General features: G+C 38.8%; 1 protein-coding gene across 4 annotated transcripts; it reads right to left on the bottom strand.

Annotated features, from left to right (window-relative positions):
* Positions 1-1,429: 1,429 nt before the first annotated feature.
* LOC105048631 (tubulin-folding cofactor C) lies at positions 1,430-18,719 on the bottom strand. 4 transcript variants are annotated; one of them, XR_002165173.3, is made up of 3 exons: positions 16,707-18,719; positions 8,485-8,651; positions 1,430-1,760 (listed from the first exon to the last, which is right to left on the bottom strand). XR_002165173.3 is itself a non-coding variant. In XM_010927999.4 (2 exons), exon 1 carries the CDS (start codon positions 17,842-17,844, stop codon positions 16,753-16,755), a length of 1,092 nt encoding a protein of 363 aa, XP_010926301.2. In that variant the 5' UTR covers positions 17,845-18,718; the 3' UTR covers positions 1,430-1,760; positions 16,707-16,752. The 4 variants fall into 4 exon arrangements, 3 of the variants coding, with proteins under 3 accessions (XP_010926301.2, XP_010926304.2, XP_010926302.2); XM_010927999.4 differs by lacking the exon at positions 8,485-8,651 and having other exon boundaries at positions 16,707-18,718; XM_010928002.4 differs by lacking the exons at positions 1,430-1,760; positions 8,485-8,651 and adding an exon at positions 1,825-2,997.
* Between the last annotated feature and the right edge of the window lie 2,465 nt (positions 18,720-21,184).

The raw sequence follows: 21,184 nt of genomic DNA on the forward strand, positions 1-21,184 counted from the left end.
AAAAACTCTTGAACTGATAATGATGATGACGTTTGAAGCCATTCATAAATGATTAAACATATTCATGATTTACTTGATATTTCGTGACTCTGTGAATTATATCTGAAACATGTGCTCATAATTTATACAGATTGATGCTGTTTTAAGTTGCAGTTGACCTGGAACTTCTTGTTTGTTAGTATGACCTCCAGCATACTTGTTTCGGCGGACATTAGTATATAAGTCTGCCAAAGAAATCGCATATTTAAATTTCCTAATTAAATTCCTAGCATCTTTTAACTTCAGAATCTTGTCCCTCAGCAAAATATTCCGAAAGCAACACAATAATTTGTGGCACGATCTGGATTTTTTTTAATATTTTACAGGTAATAGCAGATCAAATTCTGTAGAAGAAGGGACCGGGGCCTGGGAAGCGACAGTTTTCCTACTCTGACCAAACACTTTTCCTATTGGCTCTAATTCTATAGATAGATTTGTTTTTTTTTTTTATAATGCTGACCGCTCAAGAGTTTGTCCTGCTATAATTAATTATTATCATTAGCGTAACACAGTCATAGGTTAGATAACAATGAATATGATCGCAATGAATCTATCCACGGTCTGATATCCAAGACCACCGTGTCCTTGAAAATTGGAGCCACATGATCCAGCTTCTATTTTTGATTAGGAAATTAGAGAATTAGAAACTTTCGAGCAATTAAAGAATTAGAAGCTGGATTCTCACTTTAGCTTACTTAATTCTGGCCCCTTTACCTCTCTTCACAAAAAAAAAAAAAAAAAAAAAAAAAAAAGAAAGAAAAGAAAAGAAAAAAGAAGCAACGAAAAAGACCGTGAAGACTTTGTATTGGCCAAACAACATTGTTATGGAGCAAACACCTGGTGAATAAATAACCCTTCTTCAAAGACATGGGAAGGGTGTGTTTGAGAGCCCACCACGGCAAAGCGTACAAAACGAAGGGTTGGGAAGGGTTGAGCGAAATAAGGGCATGATGGCATCACCAGAAAAGAGTTGTTGGTCGGAGGGTACGGAGTGTTTCACGTAGGTAGAGGAGAAAATAAGGACATGACAAGCTTTCCTCTTAAATTATTTGGCTGACAAGTACATAAAAAACAAACCCCAAATGAATGAAACTGAAATGAAAAATGGGTTTTAACCCCAAATGAATGAAACTAAAAAGGAAAAAGGTTTTCCAGCTTTAGATAGGCACATGTCCTTTTGCTTTCACTGCAGTCTAATATGAAGTGATATCTAAGGTTAGCACATTGTTGTTATCGATCAACAGTGTTAAAGGCCATAGCAAGATTAGCATTAATAGTCATCAAAGAATTGGAAAGAATTTTTCTTGCAGGGAAATAAGCGAAAGAAACTTATTAACAAGGGAGGAAAAAAGAAAAAAAACTAGGTCAATTTACAAAGTCATTTTGTCATCTCTAATCTTAGCATTTCAGAGTTTTTAGCCACCAAAATATTTGGATATCATGTAGACTAGTGGATGCGAGTTTATTATTTTGATGTTGTAGCAGAGTCAGTGAAGGAGTTGGTGCAGCTAGCAACCAAGATATCCATCACCTTCCTACAGTGCCTCCCGGAAGGCATTCCCCATGCATGACGTATACCCCGACTCTATGAACTGAAAAATTAGGTATCATCCTTGAGGATCACCACAAGATACCTATACGTCTCACGTATACTGGGAGACAGCATCAACATGGGACCTGCCTTGCCTCCGATCTCTTCTTTTCCTCTGCATTCCTCAAACCTTAAAAAGGAGCAAATTGAGTTAAATTGAGTCCCACACTATCACAACACACAGTTATTTAAGTTTTTAACGCACTCAAAATTTAAAAAAAAATAAAAAATTATAAAAGCTCACACGTTGCATGCCACTGGGAGATCAGAAGTGGTATGTTCCCAAATTTACTCACGGAAAACATCATATTAAATGTAAGAGAAGACTAGTATGATAAATAGTTGGAGAGACATGAACCACTATGAGTCAATGAAAGAGGAAGAACTAGGTGATGGCATGTTTTCTTCCCTTCGTCTTCCTTCTCAATCTTCTTTCCTTTTTTTTTGCATGCCTTATTTTTCTTCCTTGCTTGCATCATTTGGTTAGGACAACAAGCTTCGCAATAAGATAACCCGGGTTAGAGGAAACCTGGCCAGCAACCACCTCGACCAGGCTAGAAATTTTGACATTTCTGCAGGTTGCTTCTGTGGCTTGAGTTCCTTATCTGGTGGACCATCCTCGATCTATGGAGATGTATACATTATCTCTTATGTCACCCTTCCAGTAGCAGATGAACAGACCTCAGCTAACCAACTGATTTCCTCATATACATGTGTTTAGACCAATAACATGCTACTGAGTGTTGTCCATTCCCAAGCATACAAAAACATTTTAAGCATACAAAATTTTGATCTAGCCTGTACCAACAACAAATTCATTACAAGACCTGATGGCATATGATCAATCGATCTTACTAAGATTATATTTATCCAACTATTACCTAGGGTTGGATTCATGGATGCCTCCATCCCTCCCTCCCTTTTTTGGCGCCATAAACAAATGAAAAATGAAGAGATCTGGCTAGGTACACCCTAGGAAGGATTTTATTCGCTGTAGGTCTTATTGAATTACATGATGAAGGCATCTGACAGTTAAACTCATGCAACAGGATGGGAATCATGAGCACCACATCATCACCAAAAGAAGAAAAGAAATGATATTGGCATGAGTATAGAACATCCTAGGCACGTGGGTCGTATTCAAGTCATAATATTAAAACCAACAAACCCCTCCTAAAATAATAACTGACAACCGTATATAGGTTTTATATTTGCTGTAGGACCAAATAAATGTAATGGTAACCTTGTCAGATCTTTATGATTTCAATGATAATGATAGTGTAGGATGTTAGCTCCTCCCTCTCTCTCTCTCGCGTGCGGTGGGGGTGAACCAATTGTAGCTAGGTGGTTATGACTTCAGTCTCGAACTGTCCTACATCATAGGCTAGATCCAAATTAGCCCATCGTAATGTTGAAAAATGGACATGAAACATGGTATTGTTACATAGTTGCAATGAGGAAAAAAATGAATAACAGCAATAACTATTCTTATTTTGATAACAAAGGTGACAGTAAGTTACAAAACGAGAAATAGTAGATGTTCAGCAACATGAATAACAGCCAAACAAGAGTGAAAGATCCAAGTATCTTGTAGCGCAAAACTGAAAGTACAGAGTGTCAAAATTCTCATTTAATCCGACTTGTTCCTCAAATTCAAATGGAATCACACAATTATTTAGCAAGAAGAAAACCAAGATTTTATACTTAAAAAAAGGGGAATGTGAATATTCCATGCCAACAATAGGTGCAACCTCTATCATAGCTGTCATGAAAGTGGTACACCTTTCATCTGGAGTATATATATTTTCATCTACAAACACCTGAAAATATTTAAAGAATTGGCTAGCATACTTGATAATGTTTATTAGTGGAATTTGATAGGCCATGGTACAAATTAGCTATCCCTCAAAATCTCTTCTTTTCTGTAAGTGTATGAGAGAAGCATAGCTGCAGTGATATTCTCTACCAGGAGTCACCGTATTGCCATTACAAAAAGCAACAGGTGAAACTAAAGAAAGGCAGTTCCACAACAGAGTACAGTTTAGGTTTGTGAGCAAAGAACTTTCCCCTAATGTTGGATTTTCTCAACAACTCCGCCCAACATCATGGGAATCTTTTGCTTATGTGATTGATAATTTAGTTCATTACACCCATGAAAGATTATATATTTCATGCCACCTAATCTTTTTTTTCCCTACTCCTTTTTTCCTTTTAATCTGTGTGTCATCCAGCAACTACTACCGTTGCTCAACTACAATCAGTAATGACCTTAGACCCGACTTGAGACCCATCAAAATATAAGAATGAACTTATTATATCACATTCATCAACTTGATGATTTGAACAAGGATATGAGCTACAATCAGTAATGACCTTAGAACTCCGCCACCACTGCACACACACCCCTAACAACCCCCACCTCCCTCCCCCCACCCACCCAACTCCCCGGCCCCTCTCCTCCCCCCCCCCCTCCCCACACAAAATTTCCCCACCTTGGTCAATATTACATTGGCACATTGGCATATCAAGGAATGTGCCTTACCAAATCATAAAAGTTTTGCATGAAGCAGTCATCATGCAGATTACTACATGTAGTGGATGCGATGAAAATATTTGTGAGTAAGCTATCTATTTTTGGCAATAGATCAGTTAGAATATCAGCCATGCAATATTCAGAATTTAGTTTATTGCATGTCTGAATCTGATTCCATGTAGATGAAACCAAGTACTTGGTTTCAGTGAGTGGTTTTGCAGATGAAAAGGTCCTCAAACTTGTCACACTGAAAACTGCAATATCCTATAACAAGGTTCAGATACTCTGATGACAAAGAATCATTATTCATATAAGCACCATCTTAACTTTGTATATGATTAGTGGGCTGCTCAATGCCATTATCTAATGACTTCACATTTCCACTTCTAGTCATCTCCTAATGATTTATTGACACACAACTTACAGGGTTTTTTATCACCTAGATCACAATACACTTTTGTAACCATGTATATACCATGCTGGACTAGGGTATGGTGTTAGCTCACTGCAAAGACATTCTCCGAAACAATAAAGTTGACAGTCTTCTTGTCTTCCCCTCTTTTAATTCTTTGATGTCATCAACTCATGTAACACTCATTTAGCCATTTTTTCAGTGATCAAGGAGCCATTCTTTCAAGGAAAGCCTACATGTAAACAAAAGCTAAAGAATGCCTAAGCCTACATGTAAACAAAAGCTAAAGAATGCCAAAGCTTGGTAGTAACATGTCAAAACGGGCATCAATTTGCTCCAAAAATCATACTGGCTAGCATTCCCCAACCTTTTGAGCATTCTAATGGGTGTGGTACTATTTATTGCTACCACAACTCTATCTAAATTATGTTCCTTTATAGTTTTATTTCATTTAACTTAAGATGATGGCAAGATTATATAAGAAAATAATTTATTTACTATTGATCTTGTTTTACATGTCTATCTATAGTTTGCAAACATGAGTCCCCAAAAAATTTTTCCTTCAAAAGTTAAAACCATTTCACAAGATGCTATTTTATTTTTATATAAAATACTATTCAAAGCATGGTTTGTCGTACCATGCCATACCGTCCGATACTGGAAGTACCGAAACATACCAGTACACTGTCTCATTCCATATTGGCACTTAATACGCTATCTCATACCGTACCAAACTGCAAATTGATGATGGTACCGATATAGGATTTGGTACCAAAACACCGAACCTTGATTCAAAGTTCTATTGAACGAAGCATCTTATTCTTCCATCTCTGGCATCATTATGAACTTGGCATCTGATTATAGCAACTTTGCTAGTTTGCCCTAAACAAATTTGGGTTCTGAACAAAGTTAAGACATGAGATATGGAGATATCAAAATGTGTTGATAGTTTAAAAGGAATATAAGACTTTAAAACCATTGCAAGATAAGAAGATGACCAACTTCCCAGCCTAGCAAGGAAGGTTCTTATCTCGTAGCATTGTATTGCCTCAGCTTCATAAAGTCATCCATTCCAAATATCCAATAATTGATGGCATGGAGAAAAATTTTTGTGATGCATGATGGTTGCAGGGTACAACTTAAAGGAAGATTTATGTGCAGCTAGGAATATCATATGCTCATAAAAGGAACAAAGCGGACAACAAGTAAAGAAGCTAAGATGTGTTTTAGGATCCTTTATATTCATCTACTTACACTGCAAGTTTTTGGGTCAAAATGAGGCTGGCAAGTAAAAAAGATATGGCATCTGCATTTTTATTATTTGCAATTCAGCATAATGATTACGGCTCTAATGAAAAGGTTTAGAGGATGATGATGGATGAGAGATAAATAGATGTCCTAAAGATGCTGCTTGAATTTTTAATTAAGGTGTTAACTGTTAAGAAAGATATTTAAAATCCTTTCACATGATTGATCTAGAAGATGAAAGATGAGAAATGGTCTACCATCCTGAGACAATTTGTAATCTTTCAAATGTTTCACTGTGAAATGGATCCTAGAAGGCAACATGTATTGCCAATATCTGTGGAAATTCATAGATATAGAATGGCAACCCTGGATATGATAGCTCTGGGAACCTATTCTTTCAACCAGTGGAGCACCTGGTGAAGGCAGCCTTTGTTAGCAAGGTCAATTGGCTTTAGAATATAGACAAGGTATGTCACTTTCAGGAACAGTTTGGGTTTGTGGCATCCTATCTTATGGTACAAAAGAAGATGCAATATCTTAGTGATAATGCATGTAGCCTGAACAAATTGTTAAAAAATTAGACATGTAGGTTTTTCAGCAGACGGCTGTTGAGGCAAGACCCTACCTTACTCAAAAGAATTCAGCGTAATGGTTTACAAAGCAATTTTCATCGAGTTGATTACTCATGAAAAAAGAAAGTTGGGACTTCAGTGTATTTTACAGAAAGATGATGTCCAGTATCTGTTGCTGTGTGGTTTAACTTCAAGAAGGCATTGAACAGATAATTGTAACTCTTCCAACCACTCTTCTTAATATAAAAGCTGAAGCTATGTGGCTTGCCCTATAGAAAAATAAGTTTAGTCTGTAATCTATTCCTATTATATAAATTTAGTGATATCCTTAAATGGGCAACGCTGGGAGTCAGGGAAAAATGACAAAATTGTTGATCAATATTGGCAGGTGACAAGAGACTTCAAGAACTCATTTTATTCGCGAGAATAATTTACCCTCAATGATCCTTGGGAAAGTGCTTTTTTGCATGTTTGGTTGACCATAGAAAAGTGGTACATTTTACAGTGGTTGAGCATCTTCTTTCTTGAGAAAATTGTGTAAATACATGTTATACCCTTAATAAAGGGAAAGACCTTATCCCATTCTATTTAAAACCTTAAGGCACTTTTAAAATTAACCTAATTTCCAGCCCATGGGAAAGTGACTTTCCCATGTCCCACATGGATTTTTCTTTCCCATGAAATGTGGGAATCTTATTTCTATGGAGAAGCTACTTTCTTATATCTCCTTTAAAAAATTCAACTGAAAATCAGACATTTCTCTATTTTCCTGTTGACCACACTTTCCTCCATCCTCTTCCCAGGAACTAAACGAGTCCTGAGTTCCTAAATGCTTAACTCTCTAATCAATTCAAGAAATGTGAATACTCCCACAAATCGGTGGGTTTGTACAAAACCTACAAGTGCAATCACATTGATGATATAGAGTTCAACATCTGCAAACTATGAAACTATTTCACTTACTGTAATGCTGTTAAAGGTTAACGTAGGGATGTCAACAAGATGGATTGGTGCAGTTAGTGAAGAAAAACCGAATCCGAAATCCAGCACCACTCCCCGAAACCGAAACCGAACCCAAATGGTTTTTGAAATAAAAACTCATAACCACCACCTAAAAAGGGCAAAACTGAAAGTGAAACCAAAAAACTGAAACCGTTTAACTTTTTTTATTCATTTCAAAATTCTCACATATAAATGACCAAATTAGAGATATCATCCATAATTTTCATAATATAAATTAATTTTTATAATTTTCACAATTTTCACATATAAATTAAAGATTTTTCTTTGAGTGGAATAGGGGATGGTCTAGATTATTTCATGGAGTTCTTAATTTGAATTTATAATGAATACCAAGGGTATTAAGAGTATTAATTATTGGATATTTTCGGTTTCGGATCCAATTTTGGGTTTGGTTTGGGTTGGGGAATCCGCCAAAATTGAAAACAAAACTGAAACCGAAACCGAATGATTTTTAATTTTTAAAACCATCATCAAAACCATCCTCATTTAATTTCAATTAAAACCGCCCCATTTGGTTCAGAGACAGGTAAAATATTTGGGTATCCATCTCCATTAACATCCCTAGTATAGGTGTTTTCCAATCTCATCCACTCCATCCTAACCAAGAAAGAATATAATGATTTACATATTTTGTAAATAGATCAACATTTCAAACCATAGGATCAAAATACATATGACCTAGATAAGTTGGAGAGAATTTTGGGTAACATTATAGACTAAACCATCACTTAAAAGTCAGTAGCAACCCATATCACTTCCAAATGTTCAGCTGCTTTTGTTTCTTTCTCTAAGCATTAAAAAGGCTGATAGCAGAACTTTAATCACAAACCAACATACAATAGTTGAAACAGGACCTTTTTGCTTCTGCTACCCCTCTGAAAGAGATGACATGAATACTCATTGTTCCTCTCATTATCTAACAACACATGTTACATGACAGGTATGTATCTATTCATAAGAGATATAGCATTAATGCAAACCAAGAGACAGAAGGAATGACATCAAAAAAAATGTTAGATAAACTAGAAAATATTTGAAGCAATCAGCCACAAACCATTCGAATTACCTTAAGATATAATCTGTGACTTCTACTACATTGTTCATGGCCATTGGGTTCTCCATAAATAAGTTGCAAAACCTTTTACATTTGATGCCACATCCACTTTGGAACTCATTTCATTTTTCACTCCAAGGCATTCTTCAGCTTTCTACTGCTCATGCCATTACCAAATGCTGATATGAACATTTTTACCACTTTTAGAAAATTAAATTAATGCACCTTTTCAATATTGTCTAACTTGCCTGATATAGACATTTCAAAAAAAAAAAAAAAACTATCTATATGAAATTTATATTACATATTAGGTGTAGTATATGATGTATATATTTATTAGGAGGCCCTGCTTCTTACAAATAATTGAAATCATATATCCTTCCCTGATTACCGGTGTCCATCCTCATTCACACTCTTTCTTTATGCAACCATATCCACAAGAAGACCATGCATCAAAAAGGACTCCCACCATTATTTAATGTAAAACTTCATCCAATGAATTAAGCAGGTCCAGTTACTATTTTATGCAAGTGGAACAGAGAAAAAAATGGGTTGCAATTATTAGTTAGGAGATGATCTTTTAAAACAAGGACAAAAACTTTTTGAGATTGGACATGTAACAGGAGGCTTTAGACATAAAACAGATAATAGTACAGTCAAAGAAAGGGGCATAAATTTAGCATCACAATGCCAAAGGAAGGAAAATAAAGAACCTAGAGTTAGGCTGATGGAAACAGGCCAGAAGTTCATTAGAAACTGAAACACAACAAATATGAAGAACCTACCCCAACCACTGCGAGCCATCAACTCCTGAACTATAAAAGAGCTAAACATGCTTCTTGTATCCAGATGCTCAGCTGATACTGCTAAAGATCCCAGAACTATCAAACAAGCCAGTGTACAGTAGAGCAACCGGATTGACATACTCAGGCACTGTGATTTTCATTATGATAATGATATTGGCTAACATTAATTGCTCAAAGAAAATGTAAAGATTAACCATGTGGTAGGCATTTCCAATCCTGAGACCTTTTTTGATGAATATCTGCACCATCATCAATAACAAAACCTAAGTATCTACCATCATCCCATAACCTGCCAATGATGATTCCAATCACTGCTGCCTGTGATGATTCCAAACATGCCTGTCATCATAAATGACATCAATAACAAGATTATCAAATAGCCTAGCTGCTCTCCTCTTTGCACCATCCTGCCTTCTTTTTGTCTAAGGTTGCTAGTCTGAACCTAACACTGTCAGTCTTTCTCTCCCTAAAACACTTCTCAAGCCTTCCACATGCTCATATAGTATGCTCTTAAAAATATACAAAATATTAACAATATTAATCATCTAAATGACTAGTCGGCACTCCTTTTAAGGACAATGTTGCAGGTCAGCAAGCATCTCATGAAGAGGCACATTATCATCATAACTCACTGTCTTAAGAGTCGGACTTACTAAGCTATCTTTTATCTCATGCAGCTCATTTTGAAAGAAGGCAATCTTTTCATGTCATTTGGACTTTAAGAACCTCACAAAGAGGAATATTAAGATTCCAATTACATAACTCCATGTATTATAACCACTGCTCAGCCACATCATGAAACTAAACAGGTACATGTGCATGACTGGAAAAATGTTAAATTGCTATGGCTGGAACAGCTAATTATAAATTCTAGATTTCTTTTCCCTCAACAAGTGCAATGCTATGTTGATTTGACAGTGCCAGTCAACAAGAAAAACTGCATCAATATATCTACAGTTTTTAGCTTATACTTACCTTACTGGTCATGACGCTGTCTATTAGAATCTGGTTCCAAATAATGTATGACATTTTCTATCACGTTTATCACCTATGCATGATGCTTTATGTGAAGTTTTAACAGATGTAATGGGAAAAATCTTGGTTTAAATAATAGATGGTCATATTTCATCTTATTTGAAGAACTTGTTAAGCTTTCAAGATGAGCTTGTTTGATGTGTCCACCAGTAGCGCAAATTTTGGACAAAGCTGTTGACCTCATTAGTTGCAACAATAAACCAACACTCATCTAATGCCTTCCCCCACTTTCTATATATAAATGTTTCAATCCATGGTAATAGATACTAGTTCAAACAGAGAAAGCACAGCCTTGAACTTCTACCAGAAATGTTCACAGAAAACACCCTATCAGCTATTATTCACCTAATTTGTATGTCTTTATTGATCAGCTTGCAAAAATTCAGTTCACCTCTTTGAAATGTCATCACTAAGCTTATAGAGGCTCTCAAAGGAGATGAGACAAGGCAATATATTTGGTGTCTAGAAGTAGGAGCTCACAATTATTTATCACCAGTTTATAAATACATTGATGGGAAGAGAGGGAGAATGATGTGTACTGATATATTGACCTCTTATTGCAAAAATCCTTCCTAATGAGATTACAGCAACTTGCAACACTTGGTGCTCATAATACATGGTTGTGGTTCCAGACAATCTTTTACGAACTGCCCTGTAACAGATCCTACTGGCAAAATAGTAAGAAAAACTTCACTTGCCAACCTACTCAACATCAAAATCTATATGAATTGATACAGATAATCCATTTTACAACATTAAATCAGTGTGACCTAGATGCTTGGTACAGATCTAAGTGTTTCAGTGTCCTCAACTGTTGAACACAGCAGCCTCCAAAAAGCTAGGTACAAGGACACGGTCCATGCAAACACATATTACATTTGTACAGGCATGCGCACAAATTTGTTTGAATCTTTCAATGCTTATTTGAAAAAAGAGAGACTTGGAATCATAGATGCTGTATAAGAAATAAATTCAATGGAACATCCACGAGTTTGTAAGTTGTTTAATTTATTCACTAGGTGACGCAGCCTATAGCGCGGCGATCGTTGGGGAAGAAGGATGGAAGACGCACGAAACAATGAAAGACGGAGAAAAGAAGAAGGAACTCTCTTCTCACGAGTTTTAATTCAATAATCTCCAAATAAAAATTGATTAAAATGATGGCCAAGAGCCTTATTTATAGTGTAAAAGTCCTAAGTCAACTAAAAGAAGAAATTTGAAAGGAAATAAAATACAAAATAAATCAAAAACGGACTCCATGTCAAACTAGGACTCTTGCGCGCTCCCATAGGCCTGTTAAACAATTGAATTAGGCTCCAAAATTTGTAGTGGCGGCGAAGCACCAGTCTCGTAGAGCTCGAAAAGAGCTTTCCGAAATGGGATCAACTTAAGGATTTGACATCGGATGACAAAGTTATAACCGTTTTAGCTCGACAATATCAGAACCTTGCAGGAATCAGTGCTATCAGGATACCCCAGATCAGGATATCTTGGATCAGGTGCTATCTTGGTTGCCGATCCAAATACTGAGCTAAAGTACACAGGGCTGAACTATTTACATCTAGTCTGATGTGCAGCCCATCTAGCACGTGAACTTCCTTCGTTACCTTGGTCAACTAGTTTCTGATCGCTATGATATCTGCATCATCCTTCCCTAGCTGGAAAGAATTCATCCTCAAGTTGGAAACCTCCTTCAAATAAGAGCGATGCATCAAAAGGTTAATGCTAGTCTTTAGATCCCGCTTAGGTAGATCTCCAATCTTCATCGATGCCAAAGTAATCTTCTGACGATCCTTCCAGAAAGTATAGGTATTCTGGCGACCATCATAGGAAACTTTGCGATCGTATTGCCATGGCCTTTCCAAAAGTAGATGGCACGCATCCATGGCAACAACGTCACACCAAACTTCGTCAAAGTACTTCTGACCGATTGAAAATGAAACTGGACAGTGACTATTGACAATCACCTCATTCCCTTTTCGGAATCATGATAGCTTGTATAGCTTGAGATGCTTTTCGATGGTCAGATTCAGTTTGAAAATGACCTCTCGAGAGATGATATTCTCTCAATGACCTCCATCAATGATGATGTTGCAAGCTTTTTCTTTGATAGTACAGCAAGTATGAAAGATGTTGGTCTGCCTCCAATCTTCTTGTCTTCTATTTTTGACGTGAGTAGGCTCTTTCGAACAACTAGAACCTCTCCTTTATCCCCAAATAGCATGAAATCATACTCCTCCTCACCTCCTTCATCATAGGTAAGCTTTGGATCCTCGTCGGAAGATTTTTCTTCTTCAATCAACAATTGCTTCCCAGGACGTCCAGCAGGTTTCTTGCATTTATTTCGTGGTGTCCGATCTTATCGCAATTGTAGCACCGTAAGGTAGAAGTTCCAACCGGGGTTGGTTTTGAAGACCTCATATCAACAAGGCTATGAACAGAAGGGGTAGAAGCTGTGTTACCTTGCATGTCTCCCTGATTTTTTAGAACTTGATTACTTCGCACGATAAAATCAGATCTAATCACAGGTCTTCGTCGCAATAGCTTCTCAGCCACAACAGCCTTATGGTACACCTCCTTGACCATCCACATGGTGTGAAGCCTCAAGGCATCTTAAATCTACTGTTGTAGACTCCAAGGTATCGCGTGACCATTTGCTCGCTTTTCGCCAGATCGTTTCGCGCCACTAGCTAATAGAACTCCTCCGTATACTCATCTACGGATTTAGGGCCTTGCCGAAGATTCTGCAGGCGCTGATATAGGGTTTGGATATAGTTGAACGATAGGAACTACTCCCTCAACATCTTCTTCATCTTCTCCCAATTCTGAATTTTGATTTGCTTCTGTTCTCCTGAATTTTCTTCAATTGCTGCCACCAAGCAGAAGCACGACTAGTTAATTTAAGGACAACAAGCTTTACCTTTTTATCGTCAGGAACATCTTTGTATTCGAAGATGCACTCGATTTGATCCAGCCAATCAAGAAACACCTCCGTTTGTAGACTGCCTGAATATTCAGGTAGATGTACTCTTATGGAATCAAACCAGCGGCTTGATCGTTCGAACAAGTCACCACGTCCTTCTCACCGAAGTGTGGGAAGACCCCTAAGGTTTTCGAAATCTGAAAACTCTCCTTTAGATCTGCGATCATCAGGTTCCACCTCGGATCTCGCATCTCGGATTTCTAACTACATAAGACGTGCAGTCAGATCCGCCACTTGTCTCCTAAAATCTTCGCACTCCAACATCAAGTCTCGTTTTCGTTGCATGATTTCTTCACGGGTTGCTGCCGGATTCGCAGGTTGGTTCTTCTTGTGATCACCATCCGTCATCTGAACTGCAGGAAAGAATCAGCACTTACAGATCTGAAGGGCTCTGATGCAACTGACGCAGCCTATAGCACAGTGATCGTTAGGGAAGAAGGATGGAAGATGCACGAAACAATGAAAGACGGAGAAAAAAAGAAGAAACTCTCTTCTCACGAGTTTTAATTCAATAATCTCCAAAAAAAACTGATTATAATGATAGCCAAGGGTCTTATTTATAATGTAAAAGTCCTAAGTCAACAAAAGAAGAAATTCGAAAGAAATAAAATATGAAATAAATCAAAAACAGACTCCATATCAGACTAGGACTCTTGCGCGCTCCCGTAGGCCTGTCAAATGATTGAATTAGTCTCCAAAATTCGCAGTGACGATGAAGCGGCCAACCTCGTAGAGCTCAAAAAGAGCTTTCCGGAATGAGGTCAATTTAAGCATTCTGACATCGGATGACAAAGTTATAGCCGTTTTAGCTCGACAGTGTCAGAACCCCGCAGGAATCGGTGCTATCAGGTACCTCGATTAGGAAACCTCGGATCAGGATTCCTCGGATCAGGTGTTATCTTGGTTGCGACCCAAATACTGAGCTGAAGTACATGGGGCTGAACTATTTGCATCCAATCTGATGTGCGATCCATCTGGCACGTGGAGCTTCCTTCATTACCTCGATCAACCAGTTTCTGATCGCTATGACGTCTGCGTCACTAGGTTTATTTAAAATTATTTAAAATGCATTGAGATACTTAAATTGATAGCTATGATACATTATATTTAAACATAATGACATTTCGTTGAAAGTGCTCATATAATTGTGATAACTTCAGAGATAATGATGCTTTGCTTCAAGTATCCACTTAATATTAAAAAATGTAAGGACCTTTTGCTTGAAGTGTTCGGAAAACCTTGAGACTTGAGTTGATGTGTCCAATACTAAAAACTAAGATCCCTTGCATGAAACTCCCAAGAAAAGTGCCAAGTTGCAGACTCTTTTTGCTAGCATTAGCAGGAAACTTCAAAGTAGAGGTCCAGCCATGTTGTGTTATTCCACATCCAAGTCTCCAAAGGTGTTGCCACTTCCAGACAATTTAAAATGGAGTTTTCAAGTAAAATAGCATTAGATACAGTGAAGGACTATAAATGGAAGTTAAAGACTGACCAAAAGGGAAACATGATAGGAAAATGATGATGGATCCCCATATCATGCATGTTCGTCAATCAAACTATAATATGAAGCACCTCTAAGTTTAAATCCTATTGAATCTTAATCCTAAAAAACAATATTTCCTGCATGGATTAGATGGCTAAATTTCTAGAACCAGATCCCAGGTGGCATCAATCCTTGATCTACATGAAGTGAAAAGCATTTATCTTTGTTTGAATATAGTCACGGATAAAGAACTTCAGCAATAATCTCCCCATATATCGGTATGCATCAATGATCCGTTTCATTGCAGCGTTTGGCATTGTATGAATACAAGACTCCATTTAAAACACTTTACAATTAGATTATTTGTTGTTTTTAGTGTCAACACAAATAATTTGTTACAACTCATTCATCCTTTATGAAAGGCAAATGCAAACTATCCAACGTAGTATTTGGACAAATCATTTAATGAAAAGCAAAAGTAAATATAGAAACACCTCCTCGTAGGATTTGTTGAACCAAATGGAACCGTCCGATTTGGAGCATGCTAAACCATATCGACGGCCGATCGGGATAGTTCCGACATTCAAAATGAAATACTAATAAGGTCAGGGGGAGGAAGAAGGAGAGAGGAAAAGAGAGAGAAAGGACAGAAATGGAACGGGTGGAGAGGTCGTCAGAGGCTGATGGAGGGCCATCAAGACCTCTAGAACACCATCCTCCAAAGAGAGGAAAATAAAGGAGGGGGGGAGGGACGAAAAGTGAGAGGATGGGGAGGCCGGTGGTGACTATCAGAGGGCCGCCGACGGTAGGATGGCAAAGGGTCATGCTTGTTTCGATCCATAAGAGGGCAAGGAGGGAGATCCGGCCCTCCAACGACCACCACCAGTCTCCCCACCCTCTCCCAATCCTTCCCTCTCTCTCTCTCTCTCCCTATCTCTTAGTTCTTCCTTTTTCCCGCTCCTTCGGTCATCCGAGACTTCCCAGCACTCCGACAACCACCATAGACCCCTCCACCCTCTCCCTTTCCCTCTCCCTCCTCCCTCCCCATCTCTCTATTTTTCTCTCACCAATTCTCCCTCTCCCTAGCTCTCTCTCTGTTGTGTCGGTTCAAGCCCAACATAGAACAACATGAGGTCATGCCAAACCATGCCACTGGATAACCAATACAGACCCGAGTACCGGCATAGCCAACCTTGTCTCCTAGGCTTAACTTCCATAGCACTATGACCACCCTCATTGTGCAAGGTTCCATTATGGCCACATTGTCCAAAACTGAATCCGGATATTGGATTGGGTTGAGCTCAACTGTTCTCTAGAATTTGGATTGGATGAGGGTAGCAAACAAAAAATCTAACTAAGTTTCTGCTTTGATGATGATCTAGTTAAAGCTATAGGTAGCCAAAACCATCTTAAACCAAATCCAAATCAATATATATAACCACTACATAAATATATATCAGTATGTGCAATGATAAACAAGACAAAATAAAAAGGAAAAAATAAAGAGGAAAATCCATAGTAAAAAGGCAATAGGACCATGACCTATGTAGAATTGCTGAAAAAGAAAACACTTGATGCAAGCGGCTTGCGAAATAAATAATAAGAGCCTCACCTGAGCAATAAATCCAATGTCTTTGCATAATCTAAAGCATATTTCACTAAAACAGTTCACCTGATGCTTATCAATTTTTTTCTACAAAGTAGCTAATTGCTGCAGCAGTTTATAACCGGATAGCGTGCTGCGTGCATAAAAGATATTGTGCTACAACTTCATAATCAAAAGTGGATTCATTCATTCACAATCAATGGAGTAATAAGCATGACAAAATGAATATAAGCCAAAATTTTCATATAACCATAGCAGAGGAAATTGCTCAGAGACACACACACACACACACACAAAAAAAAAAAAAGAAAACAGATTTACCTGGCCCACGATCATGCTTGCGAGCAGAAATTAAGGTCAAGATAAACTATTCATCATCACATTGTTCCTCCCTATCTGAAGAATTCGTGGTGCCCACACGTTCTTCCTCAGGCATTAAGCACCAATTAGGAGACTGCACAGCCCGTAACCATTTAAAATCATCCACATTGGCCCAATTCCCTGTCTCCTCCCCTAGACCAGAATCTTTCAGGTCCTCATCGATTCCTTTGTAAAACAACCGGTATGGTGCAAACCTCACACCATTGCTGTCCTCTATGATTGGCCTACTCCGGACCCGGAGATAGAAATCGGTCGCCCTGGCTTGGTGGATCCTGATCTGGTGAGAAGACAGCATGAACAAACAATCATTCACATCTTCGATCAGGATTGATCCCTGGACAGGGCCAGCAAAGATGCGGCAATTTCTAAGCCGATGTACAAAGAGTGCTCGAATCCGGCCTTTGAGGTACACCTCGCAAGAATTAAGGTCCGAAAGAGAGAAATTCCCCTCGCCCTCTTCAGAAACCCTGAAATGCTTCACCAAAACCGCATTCTCCTTGTTCCTAAACCCTGGCGAGTCCCGGACGCCCCCAGGATTCGATTTTTCCGCATCCAGGACCTTGATCTCGTCTATTTGTTGGACCAAAACGCATGGATCTTTCCTCGATGCTTTGTTTTTGAAAGAGAACTTCTTCCTCGGCATCAGCTCCGAGTTGGCGCTATCCAGCGCCTCTTTCAACTCGGAGATGGCCTTGAGAGAGGAGCGGACCTCGTAGGAGGGCAAGAAGTAGGAGTTCTCGGCGACGAGACGGTCCAGATCGGCGATGGAGGCGGAGACCTTCTCGAGCTCGGGCTTCAGGTTGGGGGCCGAGGCCGGATCGGAAGCGAGGGCGCGGCAGCGGGCGAGGTCGGCCTCGATGGAGCGCTTGGAGTCTGAGAAGCGGTCGAGGAAGGAGTGGACGGACTCGAAGGCGGGGGAGGCGGCGGCGGAGTCGGTGCGGCGCGAGGCGGATTGCTGGAGGCGGGAGCGGTGGAGATTGGAGAGGCGCTCGAGCATGGCGGCGTGCTTCATCTGGGCGATCGGATCTAGGGTTTCCGAGGAGAATTGGTTCGGCTGGGATTGGTCTTGTTCATCCATGGTAGTCTTTGCTTAATTCGAAGGCGGAAGCCCGCTAATCCTCGGAAACCAGAGTAGGAGGAGAGCGGAGATGGAGCAGAGACAGAAGCGCGTGGGGAGGAGGGACAGAGGGGGTTTGGATAGAGGATAGATTAAGAAGTTATCATGAATCCGATGTATAGGTCGATAATCCAAATTCAAATATAAGTATTTTATTAAATAAATAATTTACTTCAAACCACAATTTGCTTGAAGCATTGCCGCCTTCAGAATACACCGCCCTTTGTAAGTACAACGCAAGACATCGCACTATAATCTAATCTAATCTAACATATATAATATAAAATAGAATAATCTCATTGGTGCTTCTCCATTTGACACATGGATGCGTGAATTTTTAAAGCAAGGGAGAAGAAGTCGCTCGGTAAAAAAAAAAAAAATCACCCTCCCTGTTCGGAGGCGAAGGGTGCCGGCACCGTCGCCATACGAACGGCACTACACGACGAACCAAGCGCAGGTAGAGGAGATGCGGCGGAAGATGGGCGAAGGAGAAGAAGTCGCTCGACAAAAAAAAAGCACTACACGGTGAACCGAGCGCAAGCGGAGGAGATGTGGCGGAAGACGGATGAAGAAGAAGAAGCCGCTCGGCAAAAAAAAAAAAAAAAAATCGCCCTCTCCTGTTCGAAGAGGTTCGGAGAGGAAGGGAGGACGGATGGGGTGGGGCGACGAAGGGTGCCGGCACCGTCGCCGCACGAGCGGCACTATACGACGAACCAAGTGCAGGCGGAGGAGATGCGACGGAAGACATTCTTGCCGTACCGCCAGAGCCTCCTCGGCTGCTTGGGCTCCAGTTCCTGCAGCTATGGCGCCATTAACGGCTTCGCCCATACCCTTCATCCCGTCTCTTCCAGATAAGCCACATCGTCTCTTCCGTTATTTCCCTATCTTTCACCCCATCGAAAAAAAAAAATTCTTTTTTTTCTTTTTTTTTTTTCTGAATAAAATTACTGGTGTAATCTCCAATCTATATGGTTCTGAAAAGACAAGGTTAACGTCAGTTATTATTATTATTATTATTTTTACCAATAAGTTGGTAATGGCAGATCTTTTTTAGATTTTTCTCTTGAAAATTATTAATAATGAGCCGTGGTAACTGTCATCTCTTTGAGGGGCCGTTTGGACGTAAACGATGCCAGCTTGATGCTTAAACTTTATCGTTTTCGTAATATTATTATTTATACTTAAAAAATTTATCAGTCGTATCTTAAATCGGGATTGAATTCATTTTGTAATGTGAAAAAGGATGTGCAGTTCATGTGAGTCGAACCCCACTCCATCTATGAGTAGATTTTTTTTTATTTTTTTTAACTAAATAAGAGGGTATGCGAGAAGAGGATTGAAAAAGAAGGAAAGATAAAAAAATTAAAAATAATAAAAAATAATAAATTTATGAAGTGGTTTCAGAAAATTGAGATCGTTCATGTTCACAAAACACAAATCTTATTAAGAGAAATTTGGGTACATGGGATGAAGAGTTTTTTGTTGTGTATTCTCTCTTTCTCCTCCTTCCTTCTCTATTATTTTTTCTTACTTTTTTTTTTGTTGTTTTCCTGCTTTTGCTTTATCATGAAGTGGGGCAGAAGAGATGGTGGCAGTGCATTTAAATTTATTTATTGAGAATTTTGATTGAATATATTTATAAATTATTTATTAAAATTTTAATTGAAATTTGATAATAATACTGTACTAATTTCAAACTTGCGGTTCATATTGTGGTGTAAATATTTGATAATATATATGATTGATCGAGTTGAGATTTATATTATTATAATGCAAATGTTATTCATTAAGGAAGGTTTATATTGTTGCAATGTTTGATAATATATGCGATTGATTCAATTGATGAAGTGTTAACTTCGGTCAATGAAAAGAAGTTGACTTTGAAATCCCATGCATCATATGGGGTTTTAAGCTAGTGAGTTCTGTATGCCGGAGACAACGTGGTAAAATCCCGAAGTATTGATCCTATGTGATTGGCTGCAATTCAATCAACAGCATTATTAAGCTCTCTGCATAAAATGCCCTAAAATAACTATAATGTAGAAATCAATCTTTTAAAATCTGCATAATGGATGGTGTTGTGGTCAATTTCCTGTTGCACCCATCATCAGGAAAGAGCACCTGCAAAAGAAATCCACACACTAATCGAAATTGTTTCTGACGGAGACCTTTCGATGCTTAAGTCAGTGGGGAGCGGTGAACAGTAGATTAAATTTTGAAAGTGGCAAAGTCTCAGCCCAAAGTATCTTACCAAACACTGTTCATTTATCTCCTTTTATAGATGAGTAGTTGGTAACCATCTCTAACGGATAGACACGTAGGTCCCATACGTTCTGACATCATGTGATCGTAGGGTGGATGATTATACCTGTCATTGATCATATTCTGGCCATTACGCGCTTCCTGCGTTGGAGTTTCAGATAAGCCGACTGTATGTCGGTGATAATAATACGTCGATCGTGTGTTGGTAGTAGTCGTGGAGATCCGAATGAGTATCGATCGATAATTCTGATATACCGATGGTCATCGGTCTAAGATTAGCCAAGTTATCATGGTTGAGGATAGCCGACTGTAGGTTGCCCAACCGATTGTTAGTCGGTATTTTGTGCTTATGAGGCCAATAGTAAGTCGGAATCAGAGGGGTCGGCTGAATCGCCCCAACAGTTGTCCCCCACTCTCAAGTTCAAAGTAGTCCAACATGCGTGTTGTTACGTGGTCTGTCACGTTGGATGAAGGAAGTTTGTTATGTATTGTCTCGAGCTCCGATTCGGCTGCAGTCATTAATGATTTTTTGAAATACAAAGGTCTCCAGCTATTTTGTTGTTTCGATGACTATGAGATCATCATTGAGATGTTGTTTCGGAAAGATAATTCAGCGTCCGGAGAATCCCGATGATTTAATTTTGACTAGTAGATTTTGGCTACGTGTTTGGATGTCATTGGGTCTGTGTTGTTCACGCAGATAATTGTGAGGTGGTATGATCTGAGAGCAGATGCATCGAATTGTCCGATTAATGGTCAGTCTTGATGTAGCCATGTGTCGACATCTGAGAAGATCTTGATTTGAGTGACTTCATCCGGACCGTTAAGGGATCCTATATATATATATTCGCTTTCATTTGAATTTTTTACTTTTGCATTCGTCATTCTCCTTTGCAACAGAAGGTTCTACCCCAGTGTTAGGAGCTTCCCAAGTTTTTTTGTTCCTTGTGAAATCTATAGCTCTAGGTCAAGTTCCCATTCCCTTCTCTTAGGATTTTTTTTTTCTTTTTTGTTCTTATTTTCAATGGTAAGTAGAAGT

This window comes from Elaeis guineensis, chromosome 7 (assembly GCF_000442705.2).
Source record: "Elaeis guineensis isolate ETL-2024a chromosome 7, EG11, whole genome shotgun sequence".
Classification (NCBI taxonomy): Eukaryota; Viridiplantae; Streptophyta; class Magnoliopsida; order Arecales; family Arecaceae; genus Elaeis; species Elaeis guineensis.

Excerpts from the sequence above, each read along its gene's own strand:
- LOC105048631 (XM_010927999.4), bottom strand. The coding sequence starts at position 17,844 with ATGGATGAACAAGACCAATCCCAGCCGAACCAATTCTCCTCGGAAACC.